Source organism: Tamandua tetradactyla, chromosome 9, assembly GCF_023851605.1.
Source record: "Tamandua tetradactyla isolate mTamTet1 chromosome 9, mTamTet1.pri, whole genome shotgun sequence".
Taxonomy (NCBI): domain Eukaryota; kingdom Metazoa; phylum Chordata; class Mammalia; order Pilosa; family Myrmecophagidae; genus Tamandua; species Tamandua tetradactyla.
The window spans coordinates 85463770-85482850 of record NC_135335.1 but is presented as its reverse complement, the minus strand read 5'-3'; the positions used below and the strand labels follow the sequence as shown (position 1 = coordinate 85482850).

Sequence of the window (19081 nt, the reverse complement as noted above, 5' to 3'; positions counted from 1 at the left end):
TATACCAGAAATGAATTGGCTTTTATAAAAGGGATTTATTAGGTTACAAATTTACAGTTCTAACACCATGAAAATATCTGAATTTAAGGCACCAACCAGATGATACCTGGACTCTGAAGAAAGACTGCTGGCATTTGGACACCTCTGTCAGCCGGGAAGGCATATGGCTGGCATCCCCTGGCCCCTGCTCCGAGTTCATCACTTTCAGTTACTGAATTCAGTAGCTTCCTCTCTGTGTCCTTCAGGTCTCCTCTTAACATCTCCAGGGCATTTCTCTCTCTAAGTATCTGTGAGTCCTCTCTCAGCTTTGTACTGGTTTGACATTATTAGGTACCCCAGGAAAGCCATGTCCTTTACTCCTCATTCAATATTGCTGGGTGCGATATTTTTTATTGTTTCCATAGAGCTGTGACTGACCAAATTGTGGGTGGTAACTTTTGATTAGATGGTTTCCATGAAGATATGGCTCCATCCATTCAAGGTAGGGTTGCTTACTGGAGCCTTTACGAGGAAACCATTTTGGAAAAAGCTTGAGAGCCACAAGAACAAGACAGAGCCCTGGGAAGCTGTTGAAGAATCCTGGAGAGAAAGCTAGCAGATGCCACCATGTGCCTTTCCTGCTGAGAGAGAAATCTGAGTGTCATCAGTCTTCTTGAACCAAGGTATCTTTCCCAGGATGCATTAGTTTATAGCCTTGCCTTAATTTGAACATTTTCATGGCCTTAGAAATGTAACCTTGCAACTTAATAAAGTCCCCTTTTTAAAAGGCTGTTGCAGTTCTGGTATATCACATTCTGGCAGCTTGCAAACTAATACAATATCTTTCATTAAATTTAGGATGTTTTCTGCTGTTATTTCCTTGAATATTCCTTCAGCCTCCTTCTCTCTTTTCCTTCTGGGACTCCCATAATGTGTATATTGGTTTGCTTGGTTTTGTCCCACAGTTCTCTTAGATGCTTCACTTTTTAAAAAACCTTGTTTCTTTCTACAGCACAGCCTGAATAATTTCAATTGTCTTGTCCTCAAGGTCACTAATTATTTCTTCTCACCACTTCCATCTGTTAATGAAACCTCCTAGGAAATTTTTCATTTCAGTTATTGTGATTTCCTTTTATATCTCTTTATTGAGATTCTCATATTGCTCATTCATCGTTTTCTTGATATGCTTTAGTTCTTTCTCTGCGTTTCTTTCTGTATCTCTGTGATCATATTTAGGATTTTTAAAATAGGTCATTGTCTGGTATGTCTAAAGTATGATATTTGATGGTTTCTGGATTTTTATTCTGTTCCTTTGGATGGGCCATTGTCACTTGGTGTTTTTTCCTTGTCTTATATTCTTTCATTGCACACTGTACATTTTGATATGTTAACTCTAGGATTTAGTCCCTGAGCTGCCTGTTCCTTGAATTTGTATCCTGATAGTGATATGACAGAGATTTCCACAAGTAACAGGAGCTCACAAAAACAAACAAAAGTAAAGAAAAAACACAACACCTTTTCTCTCTGCAAATTACCTCTATGTTGGCTGATGCCCTCCTTCAGAGTTTAGCCCTCCTGTCAAGGAGGTGAACATAAAGAGGCCTCTCTGTCTTTTCTGAGTCTGTGTCCTTTTCTGGGCTTGCGCTCATTGCCTTAGAAATTCCCTTTATACAGGAATTGTAAGTCCTTTCTCCTCTCTATGAATGATACTCCCCTTCCCCCACCCCTCCACCATGCCCACTCATAAGTGCTCTATCTGTATGTCTTAAAGCTTGTAATCCTTTGCCTTTGCCTTTGCCCTTTGCAGATGTGAGTTGTTTCTTTATACTGCTTTAGCTGTCTACAAGCAGCTTCTACCTGCAGGCCAAATTCTGGGAGGGGAAGTCTGAAATAGGTGTCCTTGTTCAGTCTTTTAGGCTGCCACTGGATAAACTGCACAAACATGGAGACCCCATAGTTTGCACATAAGGGTTACACTCTCCCTCTGGAACAGGCCAGGACCCCAGTGGGAGTGTAAGCTGCTTCACACCATGCCAGGGGGGAATGGAAGAGGGCAACAAGGGCATAATGAGCTTCTCTTATTGGCTTTAAGTTATGTTTTCTTCATTCAGCACTCACCCATTTACTGCAATCACTTAACTGCTTTCTGGAGTTTTGAGAAAGATTGCTATGCTGATTTGAGGCAATTGACCCAAAAAAGGTCATGTTGTTTTAATCCATTCCTGTGAATGCAGACCTATTGTATATGGGACCCTTTGATTAAATTATTTTAGTTGAGGCCCAGGGTAGCCCTTAATCCTTTTATTGGAGTCCTTTATAAGAGAATAAAAGGAGAAAAAGCATGTGGAACCTAAGTCAGAAAGGAAGCCACTGAAGACAGAAGCTGAAGCAACAAAACCAGGGAAAGAAGGACCAGCAGATGCTGGCCAAGTTCATTGTCACATAATAGAGAAGTCCAGATGTCATCTGATGATGCCTTGAGTTGGATATTTTTCATGGCCTCAGAACAATAAACTTGTGAGTTAATAAAAATAGGTTGTAAAATTCAACTCATTTCTGGTATATTTCATTTGGTTAGCTTTCCCAAACGAAAACAATTGCTCTACAAATTTTTGCTAGTTGTTCAAAGATTCTGCACAGGGATGGAATCTTGGAGCTCTTACCCCACCAACTAGGTCAACTGAGGTCTTTAGTCCCATGAATTTATCTTTTGACCAGTTTTTCCACATCTATGTATTTACCCTGAAGCTACATCTCCAACAATATGAAAATGCATCTTCTAACTACAACATCGTTTTTAATTAATTGCAAAATCTGGAACAATCTAAGAGGCTATACATAGGAGATTAGCTGAAGAAAAATATGGTATAGTCACAAAATGGAATACTTTGCAAATTATGTGTTAATAAGGCATTCTCAAGAAAGTGAAAACACAACCCAGAGAATGGGAGAAAATAGTTGCAAATTACATATTATATAAGTGCTTAATATCTAGAATATATAAAGAACTTTTACAGTGTGAAAACAAAAAGACAAACAACCCAATCTAAAAATAGGCAAAGAACTTGAATAGATACGTCTTTGGAAAAAAGACATATACAAATGGCCGGCAAACATATAAAAAGATGATCAACACCATTAGCCATTAGGAAAATGCAAATTATTACACTATGCTTGTAATGATGTGGCCTTGAAGTATGTAGAGCAAAATCTGAGAGAATGATGAGAAAAAGGAGAATCATAGTAGGAGAATTTTAAATACTTTTACACGATAATTTATAAACATTGACAAAAGTAGAATTTCTTTGTACCCACTGCTCAGCTTTGATAATTACTGATTCCTGGGTAATCCTTTATACTCTGAACACTTTAAACTTCTTGTCCACCCCCATCCCCAAATAATTTTAAGCAAAGCCCAGGCATCATAACACTTCATCTATAAATGTTTCAGAATGCATTTCTAAGAAACAAGGAATCCCTTTATACATAACTACAATAACATTTAAACACTTCTTCAAATCAAAAGCATTCAGTATCATCAAGCATTATGCTCTCATTTCTCTGATACTCATATGGTTTTTACGAATTCATTTGAATCAAGTATCTAAAGTTTTAAAGCTCTTGGTACTTGATCCTTCACATCTTCTTTTTGCTTTTTTTTCTTTGTAGCATTTGCCACTAACATACTGTAAATTTTATTTTTTATCAGGTTTAGCATCTGTCTCCTCGCAGAAGAACAGTGCCTGGTATATAATTAGCCACCAATGTAGTCCTGAACAAATGAATATATTTGGAGTTAGTTAACAAATCCCTAATCTTTACTAAAGAGTTATGGAATGTAAAAGAATAATGGATGGCCTGAGCCAGGTCTCTCTTTTCTCTCCTTCTTTCTCAACAAATGGTAGGATTTGTGAAGGATGAGCAATTGTTTATATTGAAATTTTAAAAAAGAGAGCTCTAGAAGACATCAAATAGGATAAGGCAGAACACAAGCACCTACTTCAACCTATATACAGAGAGAATCCACTGAAGCCATTTCTCTGCAGCTCTACTAAAGGCAGCCCTGCTTGAGGATAGAGGTTGCAGATGACTTTGTGGTTGTTTGCCCTCCCCTCCTCAGGGCTGACCCCACAGGGTTATGGTTGTGGAGGCTATGGAAAGATCTGAATTGTATTTTCAGATGTTCATACAGGAGGACAGTCTTAGCTTCAAAGGTTCAGTCCTCCAGATAAAGACCTGGACTTTAACACTTTAAGAACCCTGGCATCCTTGCATGGGTATGTTATGGTCTAAGGAGGCTGTCAGAGAAATAATCCAGGTACTTTAGGCCGTTTTCCCTTGGGGATTGCCTTCTGGGGAGATGTTGAGTTTGGGACACTACCTAGGGAGTTTTAAGTTAAGTACCTGGGGAAACTGGGGATAAGGACAGCAATATGAGGTTATCGGGGACAGCTGGAAGGAGGTGGAGTGCCATAAGTTTGGGAAAGGTCCCTGAAGGGCACTGGCTCCTCGACAGTTGGAGGTGGAGCTATCATCAACGCGATTTCGTAAGGGCGGTGATTCAAAGGGCAAAACCCGGTGTATCCAGCTCGCCAAGCCCTCCTTCCATTTCCCGTGGTGTGAGAGCGTGGGGACAGAATAGCCAGTGGAGCACAAACCGCGGCCGGAGTGGTAGATTGTCCGGAGGGACCGGACAGCAAAAGACAGGCGTGATCCAGCCTTCAACTCCTTCCAAAGGTCACACTGCTCTGCCCAGCACTCAGTGCAGCCAAGGGGTACACAGATCTTTTTGCGCCGCACAAGGAGAGCAGCTCCAGGACTAGCTCCGCTGCCTCCAGAGAGGTGAATATGGCTGGGCAGCCTGTGCTTCTGTTCTGCTTCCTTCTGCCTGGGATCCTGCTCTCAGAGGGCGCCAAAATTCTGACGGTCTGTTTTGTCGGTGAGTGATGGCGCAGCAGTTATCAGGCGCATTGGGACACCCGTTCCTGCGCTGGGAAACAGCGCTCAGGGCAGGGCTATTCCATACCCTTTTCCCCGCTGAGCTGCTTCCAGCAGCTGGAGGGGATGTGGGAGGGGAGGAGGATGGGCACTGGGACAGAGAGCGACCTCCTTCTGCAAGATTGGAGAAGATCGTTCTGGATAAAACGTTAGTATTGTTCCTTCTCTTTCCCTGATCAGGTCCCTCTCCCTAGCGTAGGAGGCTGGACCTCAGGTTTGAGATTCAGCCCAGTGCGTGAGACACTGGCAGGACGCCTGGCGCTCACCCTAAATTTCTTGGCGGGGGGAGGGAAAGTGTACCTGGTATTTTCCTGTTGAAACTGTAGGGAGCCTTCCTAAGCTCTCTGCCGCTGGGGAAGGTGCTCCTGGGGCGCACGCATTTTCTGAGGCTGCATCCAGAGCAGAGGTTAGAGCAGGGACAGTATTTCAGGACAGTAAGGAGGGGGAGTGTTTTCTTCCATAGGAACTTGAAGAACTGACCATGGCGAAGGAGAGAATCTCAGGAATAACCGGATCTTTCGTAGTCCCACTTTTCAATAGTTCCCCTGGAAGTTTTGGAAGGACTCCCAAAACTTGGAAGTGTGTGGCTGTTATTCTATTTATTTACTTTTTTGGTGGACCCAGTTTTATTTCTTTTAATTTTGCCCCAAAGGAAATGAAAATGAAGGGGGAAAAATGTATCAGGATAAAGGTGTCGCTTCCAAGGTCTTCATTCACCCATTTAGAGAGGAGAGTGGGCTCCTTGAGGTCACTTTTAGACTCTGAAAATCCGGGATCCTAGAGCTGGAAGGACACAATGAATTGCTCTGATTCACCAGCCCTTTTTGTTTTCATGAGAGGGAATGAGGAGGAAGCTGAAGGTCAGCTCTGGGTACTGGAGAGGGCCTAAGAGGAGACAGTGGTGTGGTGGAATGTGTACTTCCCCAGAGGATTGCGTTTCTCTTTCCTTAGGATTTTAGGATTCTCAAGGATAAGTGATCTCAGTCTCTCATGCAAATTGGATCTAACAGGTTCAACCCATGAGCCTCAAAAGTTGTTCTGGGATGCCTTAATTCTAAGACGAGCAAAGTTCAGACCCAGATTGAGAAACTTCCTGCTAAATACTTTTGAGCATCAAAGATCTGAGATTTATGGTGTCTTCACATCCTTTTCAAACTCCAATGGCCATATCTCAGACTCAACTTTTAGCTCCAGGGTTTTGGGGTCCTGGGCTGGCATCAATTTCCAAAAGAAAGATCCCTAGAAATAGGTCTGATTGATTGTTCGTTAGAAAATTACATGCACACCACTATGCCAAATTTCCACATGGGCAGTTATTTCTTTAGGACCTGATGCTCCACAAGTCTGTTAAAATGCAGCATGCTCCTGAGCATGAGGAATCCTTCACTTCTAAGCCCAGAAGTGCTGTTTACACTCTCATGGAGACCATGAGTCACAAGAAGGATTCTTGGTGGAGGATTCATACAGGTGAAGGGAGGTGGGCAGTCAGATTCTGGGTGCTGGGAATGGGGTTACCCAAAGACAGGTGGAGGGACTGAAGAAGGCGTCTTCATCAGCTCACCTTCCACTGTTTCCCCACCTTTCTTCTCCTGGATTTTCTTCCCATCCACTTCAGACACTCTATTCTTGCCTTTACAAAACTGAAGTTGTGTATTGTTCCTAGGTGGAAGTCACTATCTACTCATGGACCAGGTATCTCAGATTCTTCAAGATCATGGTCATGATGTGACCTTGCTCCATCAGGGAGAACTTTCTTTGTATTCAGGTATCTTTTCTTACTAATTCTTACCCCTGGCAATGGACGACAACATTTTTTTTGTGTAGAAGGGCTTAGCAAAAATCTATATTGAATCGAATTTGATTGAAAGAATGAAAAAAGTATATGTGTGTGTTTATGTAAAGAACTGGAAAACTTATTAGGCTCTGTTGCCTGGCCTCCATATTCCATGCCATTATAATATAATTATCCATCCCAGAGAGCACTTCACAATGTAATTATAGATCATTTTGATAAATATTGCTTTATAATGTGGCTTAATGTATTGAACAGAAGTCTTCAGCCATATTTAAGAGTTCTAATATGTAAGGATAGTTTTTTTTCCAATCACATAGATTACTGGCTCCTCCTGTTATAAAATGTGAAATACAAAGATGCTTTCTCAGGGAGCTCCTTTCTTTATGCATCTAAGGTCATCAGCTGCCATTTAGATGAGTTTGTATTCTAGAAAATCAGTGGCTGCCCAAGAACTCATCCCTAAATGATGTCAGAAAGTCTTTACTAAGTCTTTTAATTCAGAGAATTTTAGCTAAAATGTATATCATAAATCTTATCAACTATTCTTCATTGACTGGCAAGGAAATAGAGGTCCTGAGGAAAATAATTTGTTGGGTGTGTCTGAGACTTTAAACTCTCAGAGTTTAACAGAGTTGGGTGTGTCTGAGACTTTAAACTCTGGTTTATTCAGTTTGAAAGTATTGCTGAGATTTTGTTTAAAAGAAAATTCCAAAATTACACGTTTGAGGGCTGGTTAAACTTTAAAGTTGAACTTTCAGCTTTGTTATTGTTCAGACTGTTTTAAAACAGTTTTAACCACCTTCTAGATTTGAATTTGTGTTCTTCACTGAACATATCCCTTTGTGTCTGCTTTGACCACAATCCTGATTTCATGGCCATAGCATATTAACTTTTAATTTAAAACTATAATTATTTTTAAATGTTTAAAAACTAAATTAAACTTTAAATATGTAAATTTAATTACAATTTAAAGTAAAACAATTAAATTTTGTGTTTCCTATGACCTTTGAGAAACTCCTGGAAGTTCTAGCTATTCTTCTTTAATAAATATACATACACCAAAATCTATAATTTCAAGCTTTCATAGATCCCTTTAGTTTATCTTGGGTCCCAGGCTTCATAATACAGAGTTTTTCTCAATAGTCCCCTATCTTTGGGTTTTCTGAGGCTTTTAAATAACATATTCTTTTTCCACTTCTGCAGTAGAGCTTAACTAGAGTTCTGTAAGTAAGGAAAACTCATGACGAGGTTATTATTGCTGACCTGATGTCCAACTCAGGATAAACATTTGAACCATTCATTAACCACTTATTTAGATAGATCCTATCATGTTTAATTATGTACAACTTTAATGAATAATTGACATCAGAGACACTGGAGAGGCAAAGGTTTCTAATGCTCATGTGTACTACTGCTCCACCGCAAATCTGGAATCGTACCCTAAAAGAGGACTTAATAGACTAAAGTCCTGACTCTTCATCTTCCCCTACAATAGCCTCTTGTGCCCTCTGTCTGCCAGGTGAATGTTCTCTCAAGTGACAGGCCTTCTTTGTCTTTATGGTACTGTCTTAGTTATATCACTGTCCCTAAACTCTCAGGCCAGTCCTGGGGAAAGCACCTCCACAGCAAACAACTCTCACCCTTTCCAGCAGAGTCTGCTCTGACTTTCTTGGGTGAATAGATAAGAGAGCAGGAAGTCCCTAACCTGGAACTCATGCTTCTGATTGGGTGGCCTGGGCGTCTCCCTCTCTCTATCAAGTGGTGCTCACTGGAGCCCTGGACAGTGGTATGTAAGGTGTCATATCTACAGCCACCAAGGTGAAGTGAGATTCCTATTATCAGGGCTTAGGGAGCTTAATGAAATACAGCCACGTGCCCTCTGATTTTCAGAACCAACTTAGAGATCATCACAGGTGTTAGACCCATGAGAATCAAAATGGTCACCTTTATTTTTTTAAACTGATCAAGCCAATTGGAGTCTGTCAGTGGACTCCTGGTGGCTGAGAAGAGGAAGCCATGCCAGGAGATCTTCTGGGCTGCCTAGGCAGCCACCACCCCCTCTTCATGGACTGTATCCCCCTTTTCCACAACACCTTGGCCCTCACCCCCATGCTGGAGGTGGTCCTTATCCTGACTGATTCATGGTGCAAAGATAATAGCTATGTGTTTGCTGGCCATCATCAAGCTAATGAGTATGTAAAAGATGCCAGTCCAAACGAGGGTGCCAAGAAGGTGGTTTCCAGAATCGCCAAAGGCTTCAGTGATAAAGCGCTCATCATGGCAGACAGCACTAAGCTTGCAATGCACTGCTAGTGTGACCTCTGAATTCTGATCACTTTGCTCTCCCCATATTCTGCACCCAGTCTCCACAGCTCAGGGAGGCTGCTGGGTTTGACCTAGGTACTCCTCCATGAACTGCTCCTGGGACTTTTCTGCAGCAGCAAGCACTGCCCTGCATGTCCTAGTGTCTAGTGTGTACAAAACCCTTTCTTTCAGATTTTTTGTATGTTTCCTTTAGTTGTGTAAAGTAGCAAGATAATTCTGGTTCCTGTTGTTTCCTCATGGCCACAGATTGAAGTTGCTTATCTTCATTTTTTAAAACAGGGCTATTGAGGTTTTATTGGCATATAATAAACTGTACATATTTAAAATATATAGTTTGTAAGTGTTGGCATAGGTGTACTTCTATTACCATTACCAAAATCAATAGTGAATATATCCATTCCCTCTAGAGATTTCCTCATACCACTTTGCAACCCCAACCTCCACCCTGCCTGGTCTCTTAGGCCCATTGCTAGGCAATTATTAATATATCCCTTTATATTAGTTTTCATTTTCTAGACTTTTTATAACTGGGACCATATGTTATGTGCTTTTATTTTTGCTTCTTTTACTCAAGATTCATTTATGTTGTTGTGTGTATTAAAAGTTCATTTTTAAAAATTGTTGAATTGTATTCCATTGTGTGAATGGTCAATAATGTGATTATTAAATTGTCCATTGATGGGCCTTTTGGTTATTTCCAGCCTTGTGTACAAGTCTTTGTATGCCCATGTGCTTTCTTTCCTCATGGGTCAGTAGATAAGCTGAAGCAGGTGATAGGCATATATTTAATTTTTCAGAAACTGCTAATTTGGTTTCCAAAGTAGTTATACCATTTTATATTCTCAAGAGCAGGAAGCGAGAGGAGTGAAACTTGAAATCTCTCACTACCGAAACATCAAAAACAAAGTCAGACTATATTACAGTTTCTCCCAATGTTTGACTAATGATGAGAATTTGCCATGTTTCATTGAATTAAGTTTGAATGTTTTTAAATAAGCCATTCTGTCATTTTATGTGGTCTGTAGACTGGTGCTTTAAGGGAGGTGAAAGTTCTGTTGGATTCCTTGAAAAGCCCACCATTGTGCATTTTAAAGGGTGAAATGGGTGTCTTGGGCACTAATGTGTAATGTTTGGCTTTCTGAAGGGGACAGTTAGTGTCTTGGTGAGGCCACCTATCATGTGACAGTATGTGTAAAGACATGTTTGACTTTGATATTTGTCTTTTGAGGCAAGGGATTCCCAGAGTTCTTTAGCCCAAAGGTGAAAACCTGTTAAGAAATCATTTTTGCTGCCGTTGGCTGGAAAGATGGCCACACCATGGGCAGGGACTCAAAAATCTGATAAAATGTGCATTTGGGCCAATGTTTATCCAAGGCATCAACTCTTAGGTAAGTGACTGAAATTTGGCCAATTTTGCTGATCTAGGGTCTCGTCCTTTATCAGGAATGTTCTGGTTAAGGGTTGTAAAGAATCCTTACTGTCCAGTTAAGTGAGCTCCAGTGAGTTCCGTCACATGTGAGGGTGTTGATGTATCTGTGAAGTATGCAAACTTGAATTGTTTCTGGGGCCAGTGACTCTGGGGGAGGGGTGATATCCTTTAGTGCCATTCACGTGGCAAGGTATTGAAGACTGTGGGTATACCAGATGGACTTGGTCTTGCGTTTTCCTAAATATATTTGTTAACAAGGAGTCTTCTGTGGTTGAGCCTACAGGATGCTGCCTTCATGAACTAGGACACAGTGGGGAGGTGGGTGCAAGCAAACCTGAGAGAGCTGCTCTCTCCAGAAAGTCCCAGTATGAGGCCAGCACATTTTCTTCTAATTCTGTTATGTGTGGTGTATAAGAGGACAGTTTTCTTTTCCTGTAATATGTTTTTTTTAAATTTATTAGAGAACTTGTGGGTTTACAGAATAATCATGCCTAAAATACAGGATTCTTATACACCACCGCATCACCAACACTTGCCTTGGTGTGGAAAACTTGTTACAGTTGATGATAACACTTTTTTTTGTAATTCTAGTATTTTTCAACAGTAGTTACATTTGTTACAACTGATGAGAGATTATTAAAGTAGTACTATAACTATTGTCCATGGTTTGCATAAGGATATTTTCCCCATGTTTCTAACCTATTTTTATTTCTCATGCATGTCTTTATTTTATTATACTTCTGGACTGTTTTGCACCTGGGCTGGGAGAAAGCTCTATCTGGAGAATCCTGGATGCTGCAGTAGGTCACCATCAGCATGTAGTGGGAAGTGTAAGTGTTGAAGGGCTCTGAGTGGAGCCCGACAGTGTCTGCTATAGTCCACCCCTGACACCACTCAGATCTGCCCAAGCCAAGCATTAATTTCACTCTTTTCTGCCACAATTTCTAAAAAAATAGAAATGGTAACCTTGCAGTAAAAGAGTTAATGGGATAAGCTATGGCATTCAATGTTGCAATAGGTCTCAAGGCTATAATTGAGAATGCCATCTCCTCTAATACCCACTGTAGCTCCCCCTTTCCCTAAATTGCTTGCCAAGAAGGGTAATCCAGCTCATCATTTCTAAGAGGTCTGAGCCTCTGGTAGGAGGGCAATTTTGTAGCAGAAGTCCATGGCCAATTTATGTCAGTTTTGTGTGTCAACTTGGCTAGCTTGTAGTCTCCAGTTATTCACCTAAGCACTATTATTGATTTTGCTGAGAAGGTATTTTGTGTATGTGAATAAAGCCCATAATCAGTTGGTTTTAAGTATGGTAGATACTTCAGTTGAAAGGCTTTATGATCTCAGCTGCAGCTTTCCTGAAGCAGAAGAAATTATCCCTGGGGAGAGCAACCTCAGCTCATGCCTGGGCATTCCAGGCTGCCTTTCCTGGTAGCTTGCCCTATGAGTTTTAGACTTGCCTTGCTGGTTCTCACAGTCATGTAAGCTGAGTCCTTGCAATGGCTCTCTTAAAATAATATATATATATATATATATATCCATGCAATGGATCTCTTAATATAATATCTATGTGTTCTATTTTATTCTTTGAACCCTGTCTGATAACAGATTTTGTTATTTGAAATTGGGCACTGTTGTAACAGATATCTCAAAATGTTGAAGGGGCTTTGGGATTGGGGAATAGGTAGAGCCTGGAATGATTTTGAACAATGTCATAGGAAAAGGCTAGATTACTCTGAACAGACTATTAATGGAAACATGAATCTTAAGCAGTGTGCTTGTGAGGACTCAGATGGAAGTGAGGAGCATGGTAGAGAAATGCTATATAAACCTGCATAAATAGAGATTTGGGAGAAATGTGGATGTTAGAGGTGCCTTCTTGTGAAGGCTGAGAAGGAAATTAGGAACATGTTATTGGAGTGCTATGGTTATGTGGAAGGTAGAACTTATAAATGATGAACTTGGATATGAGCTGAGTTGGTTTCCAAGGAAATAGTGACCTTATTTCTCCTTGATAGTTATGATGAAATCTGAGAAAAGAGAGAAATTAAGGGAAGAACTATTAAGCAAAAGGAACAAGGACTTCATGATTTGGGAAACTGTCAGCCTATCCAGATTTAAAAAATTGCCAAAATTAGAGGATTCACTCTCTGGAAATATTGCATTGGAAAGAAAGACAAGGATGTGGCTGGACAATCTTTTGCTGTTGCCGCTGCAGGATCAAAAGATCAGAGTATTCAATCACATAAAGGGCTTTTCAGAGAGAGTAGGTGTGTGCTTTATGGATTCCTTCAGCCATCTCAACAGAAGACAAAAATAGTGGTGGGTTTGTCTAGGGAAGAGCTATGGAGCAGCTTCTTGTATAATAGAGTGAATTCCCATTACAAACATGGGAAACTCACTAGGTGCTTGATAATTTTATACCAGCGGAAACACTGCCAGTTTGGGCTGAAAGGGATTGAGAAAGGATGAAATGAAAGAAGTCTGTTAGACTCCAAAATTCTACATGCAGGAAACAGGCTGATACAACTGTTCAGCTATAAACACTTGCTGTACTTTATGAAGAATGAAGGATAATTTTAAGGGTGGAGCTTAAAGCTTAATGGACTGAGCTCCAAACCACAGAGGATTATTTCTGGTCTTGAAATCTAATATTGTCTCCCCAGTTGGGTTTCAAAATTCCTTGGGTCTGGTGACTTCTTTTGTCCTTTTCATTTTTCTCCGTTTTTGAACAGGGAAGTCTATAACTGATATCATATGCATGTTCCACTATTGTGTTCAATAGTGGAAGCAGATAAGTTGTTTTACAGTTTCACAGGTCCACAGAGATAAATTTTGCTCCTAGAGGAATCATACCCAGAGTCTCATCCACACTTAATTTAGATTATTTGAATGATGAGATTTGAAAGTTTTGAGCTGATAAAATTTAAATGAGTGTTTTTTGACTCTGAGTTGATGCTAGAATGAGTTGAGACTTCAAGCAGTGTTAGGATGGGGTGAACGCCATCTACATTTGGGGTGGATATGAATGTTGAGGGCCAGAGAGAAGATTGTGTTAGGCAGATAATGTCCTTTTAAAGAGTTCCATGTCCTAATCCCTGGAACTTGTATTCAAGGTTACCATACATGGTGTAATGATTAATTTCATGTTTCAGCTTGGCTAGGTCATGATGTTCAGTCATTTTTCAAGCAAGCTCTGTCCTGACTGTTACTTGAGGGTTTTTGTAGATGGATTTGCATCTGCAGTCAACTGATTGCATCTATGACTGATTACATCTGCAACCAACAATGGGTATCACCCTCGCCAATGAGAGAAGTCTCATCATCAATTAATTAAAGTTCTTAAGATCCAGAATTGAGGTTCTCAGAAGGAAGAACAACACATTTCTGGCTCTATTTCAGCTAGTCAACTTTTGCTAGGGAATTCAGGTTCACCTTTATCAAATTTTTCAACTTGTGGCCTGCTCTATGAAATTCAGATTTGCCAATCCGCATGGTCATATGAGCCAATTCCTAAAATATATTTCTTAATATTTATGTACATATTTCTATATTTCTAATATTTATATACAATTCCTATAATCTATTTGTTAATATTTACATACATACTTACATTTGATAGGTAATGTGATCAGAAAAGAGAATGTTCTGAAAAGATCTGTTAACCCATTCCTGTGGATTTAGACCTATTGTGAGTGGGACCTTTTGAATAGGTTATTTCAGTTGAAGCATAGGTCTTAGTCTTTTTCCTGGAGTCCTTTTTAAAAAGCATAAAAGACAGAGAGAAGACAGAATAGTCCCACAGAGTCTAAGAGAGACAGAAACTAAAAGAGAAACGTGCAGAAGGAAGCTACTGAAACCAGTAGCCAGAACCAACAAAAGCTGAGAGAGAAGGGAGAGACCAGTGGACGTTTGTCATGTGCCTGGCCATGTGACAGGATCACTGGTAGCTGATCTTCAGGGAAAAGGTGTCATACTGTTGGTGGCTTAATTCTGACATTTTCATGACTTTAGAACTGTAAAATTGTAATCTAATAATTGCCATTGTTAAAAGCCAGTCCATTGCAGGTATATTGCATTTCATCAGCTTTAGCAAACTAAAGCAGGTAGATAGATCCTGTCACTTCTTTTTCTTTGGAGAAACTTAACTAATATGCATAGCAAAAGAGACTTTTCAGATGTGCTTAAGAAAAGAATCTTGAGATGGGGACAGTATTCTGGATTATTACAGTGGACCCAACGTAATCACAAGGGTCTTTAAAATGGAAAAGAGGCTGGAGCATCAGAGATGATGTGCAATGAAAGCAGCAGAGTGAGAGGCTTGTCGCTAGAAGGGGTTCATGAGCCATGGAATGCAGAGAGCCTCCAGAAGTTGGAAGAAGCAAGAAAACATTCCTCTCTCCAGAGCCTCCAGAAGGAATGCTGAGGTTCATTTTGGATTTCTTACCTCCAGAACTGTAGGACAACATATTTGTGCTGTGTGTAGTAATTTGTTACAGCCACAACAATAATATTATAGCTGCAAGTAATAAAGCCATCATGGTTGGTCAAGAGAATTTTAGGAGGCTTGAGACAATGTTGCTAAATTCTGGACAGTGAAGTAATCCCTGGAGATGCTGATGGCAGTGCCTGTTGTACTGCAACCTGTATAGATTTTACAGCCTATTTTTATAGGGGTTCCCTTTCATAGTGGACAGATTTTCGAGTAAAAGCAAAAATATATAGCATTTCTCTACCATGCTCCTCACTTCCATCTGAGTCCTCACAAGCACACTGCTTAAGATTCATGTTTCCATTAATAGTCTGTACAGAGTAATCTAGACTTTTCCTATAACATTGTTCAAAATCATTTCAGGCTCTACCTATTCCCCAATCCCAAAGCCCCTTCAACATTTTGAGATATCTGTTACAGCAGTGCCCAATTTCAAATAACAAAATTTGTTATCAGGCAGGGTTCAAAGAATAAAATGGAATACATAGATATTATATTAAGAGATCCATTGCATGGATATATATTATATTATATTTTAAGAGATCCATTGCAAGGACTCAGCTTACTGAATGACTTTAGGAACCAGCAAGGCAAATCTAAAACTCATAGGGCAGGCTACCAGGAAAGGCAGCCTGGAATGCCCGGGCATGAGCTGAGGCTACTTTCCCCAGGGATAATTTCTTCTGCCTCAGCAAAGCTGCAGCTGAGATTGTAAAGCCTTTCAACTGAAGTATCTACCGTACTTAAAACCAACTGATTATGGGCTTTATTCACATACACAAAATACCTTCTCAGCAAAATCAATAATAGTGCTTAGGTGAAAAACTGGGGACTACAAGCTAGCCAAGTTGACACACAAAACTGACATAAATTGGCCACGGACTTCTGCTACAAAAAATTGCCCTCCTACCAGAGGTTTAGACCTCTTAGAAATGATGAGCTGGATTACCCTACTGGAAACATAGGCTATATTTCCAGAACCTCAAAAGGCCTAAAAGATGTTGGGTGTGTTTAAACATTGTGGGTGGTTTGAAGAACATTGTCAGAGATAGAGAGACCCTCAACTGACCAAATAATTTCCCGCCATTCAGTGGAGACAGTGGGCCTGTACTTTGTATGGGGTCATGCCTCATCCCTCTTTGTTAGCTCATTGATCAGTGTCTGCTTGTTTTGAATGGTTGAGTTAAATAAATCTCTTTGGGGGAGGATGTTCAAGGTCACCTCATGTCTGGGCTCCTGGAGAAAGCTGGATGTGTTTAAGAGCTTGCCTGCAGAGATTGTGTGCAGTGGCTGGGCTTCTACATATCCTATTGGTAACCAGTAAAAGGTGTATTGTGACCTTTCAAAGGTGAAGGCAAACTGTGGCTGAGATGGTGTTGAAACAGGCACTGAACAGAAGTGTTAGCTGAATCTACAATTGCAGGTATTTGCTGGTGAACACTTGGTGGAGTCAGTAATTTCAGTAAGATTGGATATTGGGACTTAATGTATGGGACCATAGCATCAAGGTTGCCGGCAATACCCTGGGAAGCCCGGTTCATTTGTTCCAGGTTTAAGAACAGGCCAAATTGGGTTGTTAAGTGGAGAAACAGTGGTGATAATCACACCTTCTCTAAAGGCTTTGTAATACTGTGTTCCAACCCAACTTTGCCCCAAGACCAAAGAACATGCCTGGCACAGAATTATCCATGAGTTTAATTAGGGACTTACGAATAGAAGATTCTTCCTGATGGCAGCTGGTGGGAAAATGGAAGTCGGTGTTCCACGCAAGAGAGAGAGAGAGAGAGGAGTGTCATGGGAATGTGACAATGGAGTTTCAGTAAGGTCTCGGGAGATTTGATTAGGCAAGTGGATTAAGACCCATCTTGAATGGGCTAGATCACATCTCTGTGGAAACAACCTAATCAAAAGGTCTCACTCAGCAATAGATCTGCTTGCACAAGACTGGATTAAAGGAACATGGCTTTTCTGGGGTACATAACAGTTTTAAATCAGCACATTCCACTTTCTGGACCCCCAAAAGACATGTTCTTTCCATATACAAAATACATTCATTCCATCACAACATCACAAAAGCCTTAAACCATTTCATTAACAAAACAATACAATACCAAGTCAAAAACAGCACAAAGTCTCATCAAAATCAGCTCCTGGTATGGTCTGTCCTAAGGCAAAATTCTCCTCTGGCAGTGGACCTATGAAACTCAGAACAATTCATCTGTTGCCAATATACAAAGGAAGGACAGGCATAGGCTTACGACCTTTAATGTTTGTCCCGGTCATATAGGGGGCCACATACAGTGACTTGTCCTCAGAATGGAGGAGGGGGTGGGGCCCTGGCTCTGGGTCCTCACAATGGGTTTTACATATCAGGGCTGGTATAACAATTTTAATAGTTTGGGGGCAGATCCACAGGGTCCTGTTTTGTCAAGCTTCCCATAAGTGCCAAAGATGTCATTTCATTTTAATTTATTATTTGTTAGGTCAGGGTATCCATGCTGACTATAGGATATTTTAGGACAACGGTCACTATGAACACGGAGAATTAAGCTTCAGCGGTTAAGGTGAAGAAGCCTACCCATTTGTGCTCTATTTGATACATAGTAGATCCCCGATGGGTGTAGGGGGTACTTTGCCTGAATTTAGTAGGATCTCCAGGTATAACTGTAATATGAGCCCCAGTATTAATTAAGGCCATGAAAACCTGACAATTGGTGCATCTCAGCAGATGTTAAAGTTAATTTAGAATCTGTATTGTAGAGGCGTAAAAGCCAGTTGGTGCTCGTTATTTTCCCGTTATATAATTTTGTCAAGTACGTTTTCAATTTCCAATTGCAGACCTCTGTTTTGGTTCCTGTTCCCCCTCATTTTTTGTCCTTCTCTCTCTCTCATTCTGCTTCTCCCTGTGGTGACTACTGGACCTACTTCGTTGGGGGGCGGGTAGGACGCTCCTTTTTTGCCTGCTCATATGATAATTTCTCCCCTAAGAAAGTACTGAGTCAACACTGTCAGATACAGTGGCCTCCCCTGTTGCAGTTATTGAGGGACCACAGGGATGTCGTGAGTGTTTTTGCCTCTTACTACAAAAATCGGAATCTATTTTAGTTACTGACGCGCTGTCAGTAGAAGCAGCAAAGCCTTTTGGTAGGGTCCTCGCGCGCCCCTTGCCATTGGGAGCGTGGAACTCAGCGTGCCTCGTGGCGAGCACTGCTAATACACCCGGTATCCTTACCCCGCACCTCCACTCCGAGTGCTTATAGAATAGGGTCAAAGTCTGCTTGAGACAACCAATCAGTTGTCTCTCAGGGTAAAAGTTTTACTTGGGCCTAGCGTCAGCCATAGATTATGCTGGAATTGAGATACACGATTCACTCTGAGACAGATTGGGCGGAGACACAGGACGCAGCATCACTTTAAGAAGGACCCCAGTCCCATGCTCCTGTCCCTAAATGCCAATTATTAAACCTGCTGATTTAGGTCAGTTAAATGTACAACAGACGCTCGCTAGAACTTAGTAAATGCAGCACAGAGCAGCACAGTTCCAAGTGCCATGCCCAGCAGCTGCCAGCAGAGCCAGATAGCAAGCCAAAGTGACAGAAAAAGGTCTTTGGTGGCGGTCACTCTTAGACATCCTGTTAGATCACGTGTCTTGTGTTTTCCCCGCAGCGTGGGAATCTCCAACCGTGCAAAATTTGGTTCACATGTTGAGGCTAATGATAGTACATATACATCAAGAGGCTATGAAAAGGTTTATTATTCACATAATGAGGTTTCTTGGAGGTATGAAAAATGGCTTGAGAGAGCAGGTAGAAAGGGAAAACTTCCAGGAGTTTTTATCGCGGTTACAGGTTGGGATGAAGTGCGGGTTCCTGCACTTGGAACTGGACTTGTATCATTTGAAATTCCAACCTATGCCCAGTGGGAGGAGCTCATGAGCAATACTGCGAGTTTACCCAGGTGGGGCACTGTGGAAGAAGGGGCAGGTGGGGCATGTTAACAAGCATAAAACATGGAGTCAGATTCTCTTACCCATGGGTGATGAGGAAGGGGTCCAAAACATGGAGTC

The 19081-nt window shown here is 41.0% G+C and overlaps 1 protein-coding gene across 2 annotated transcripts in view; it reads left to right on the top strand.

Annotated features, from left to right (window-relative positions):
• The first annotated feature begins 4559 nt into the window (after positions 1-4559).
• LOC143647223 (UDP-glucuronosyltransferase 3A2-like) overlaps positions 4560-19081 on the top strand; it is a 32475-nt gene continuing 17953 nt past the window's right edge. The window contains exons 1-2 of one of the 2 annotated variants that reach the window (XM_077116970.1): positions 4560-4918; positions 6641-6742. In XM_077116970.1, coding sequence (XP_076973085.1) covers positions 4828-4918; positions 6641-6742 — 193 coding nt within the window. In that variant the 5' untranslated portion in view covers positions 4560-4827. Of the gene's footprint in view, positions 4919-6640; positions 6743-15946; positions 16439-19081 lie in introns of those variants that run through there. The other variant, XM_077116971.1, reaches the window with a different exon arrangement.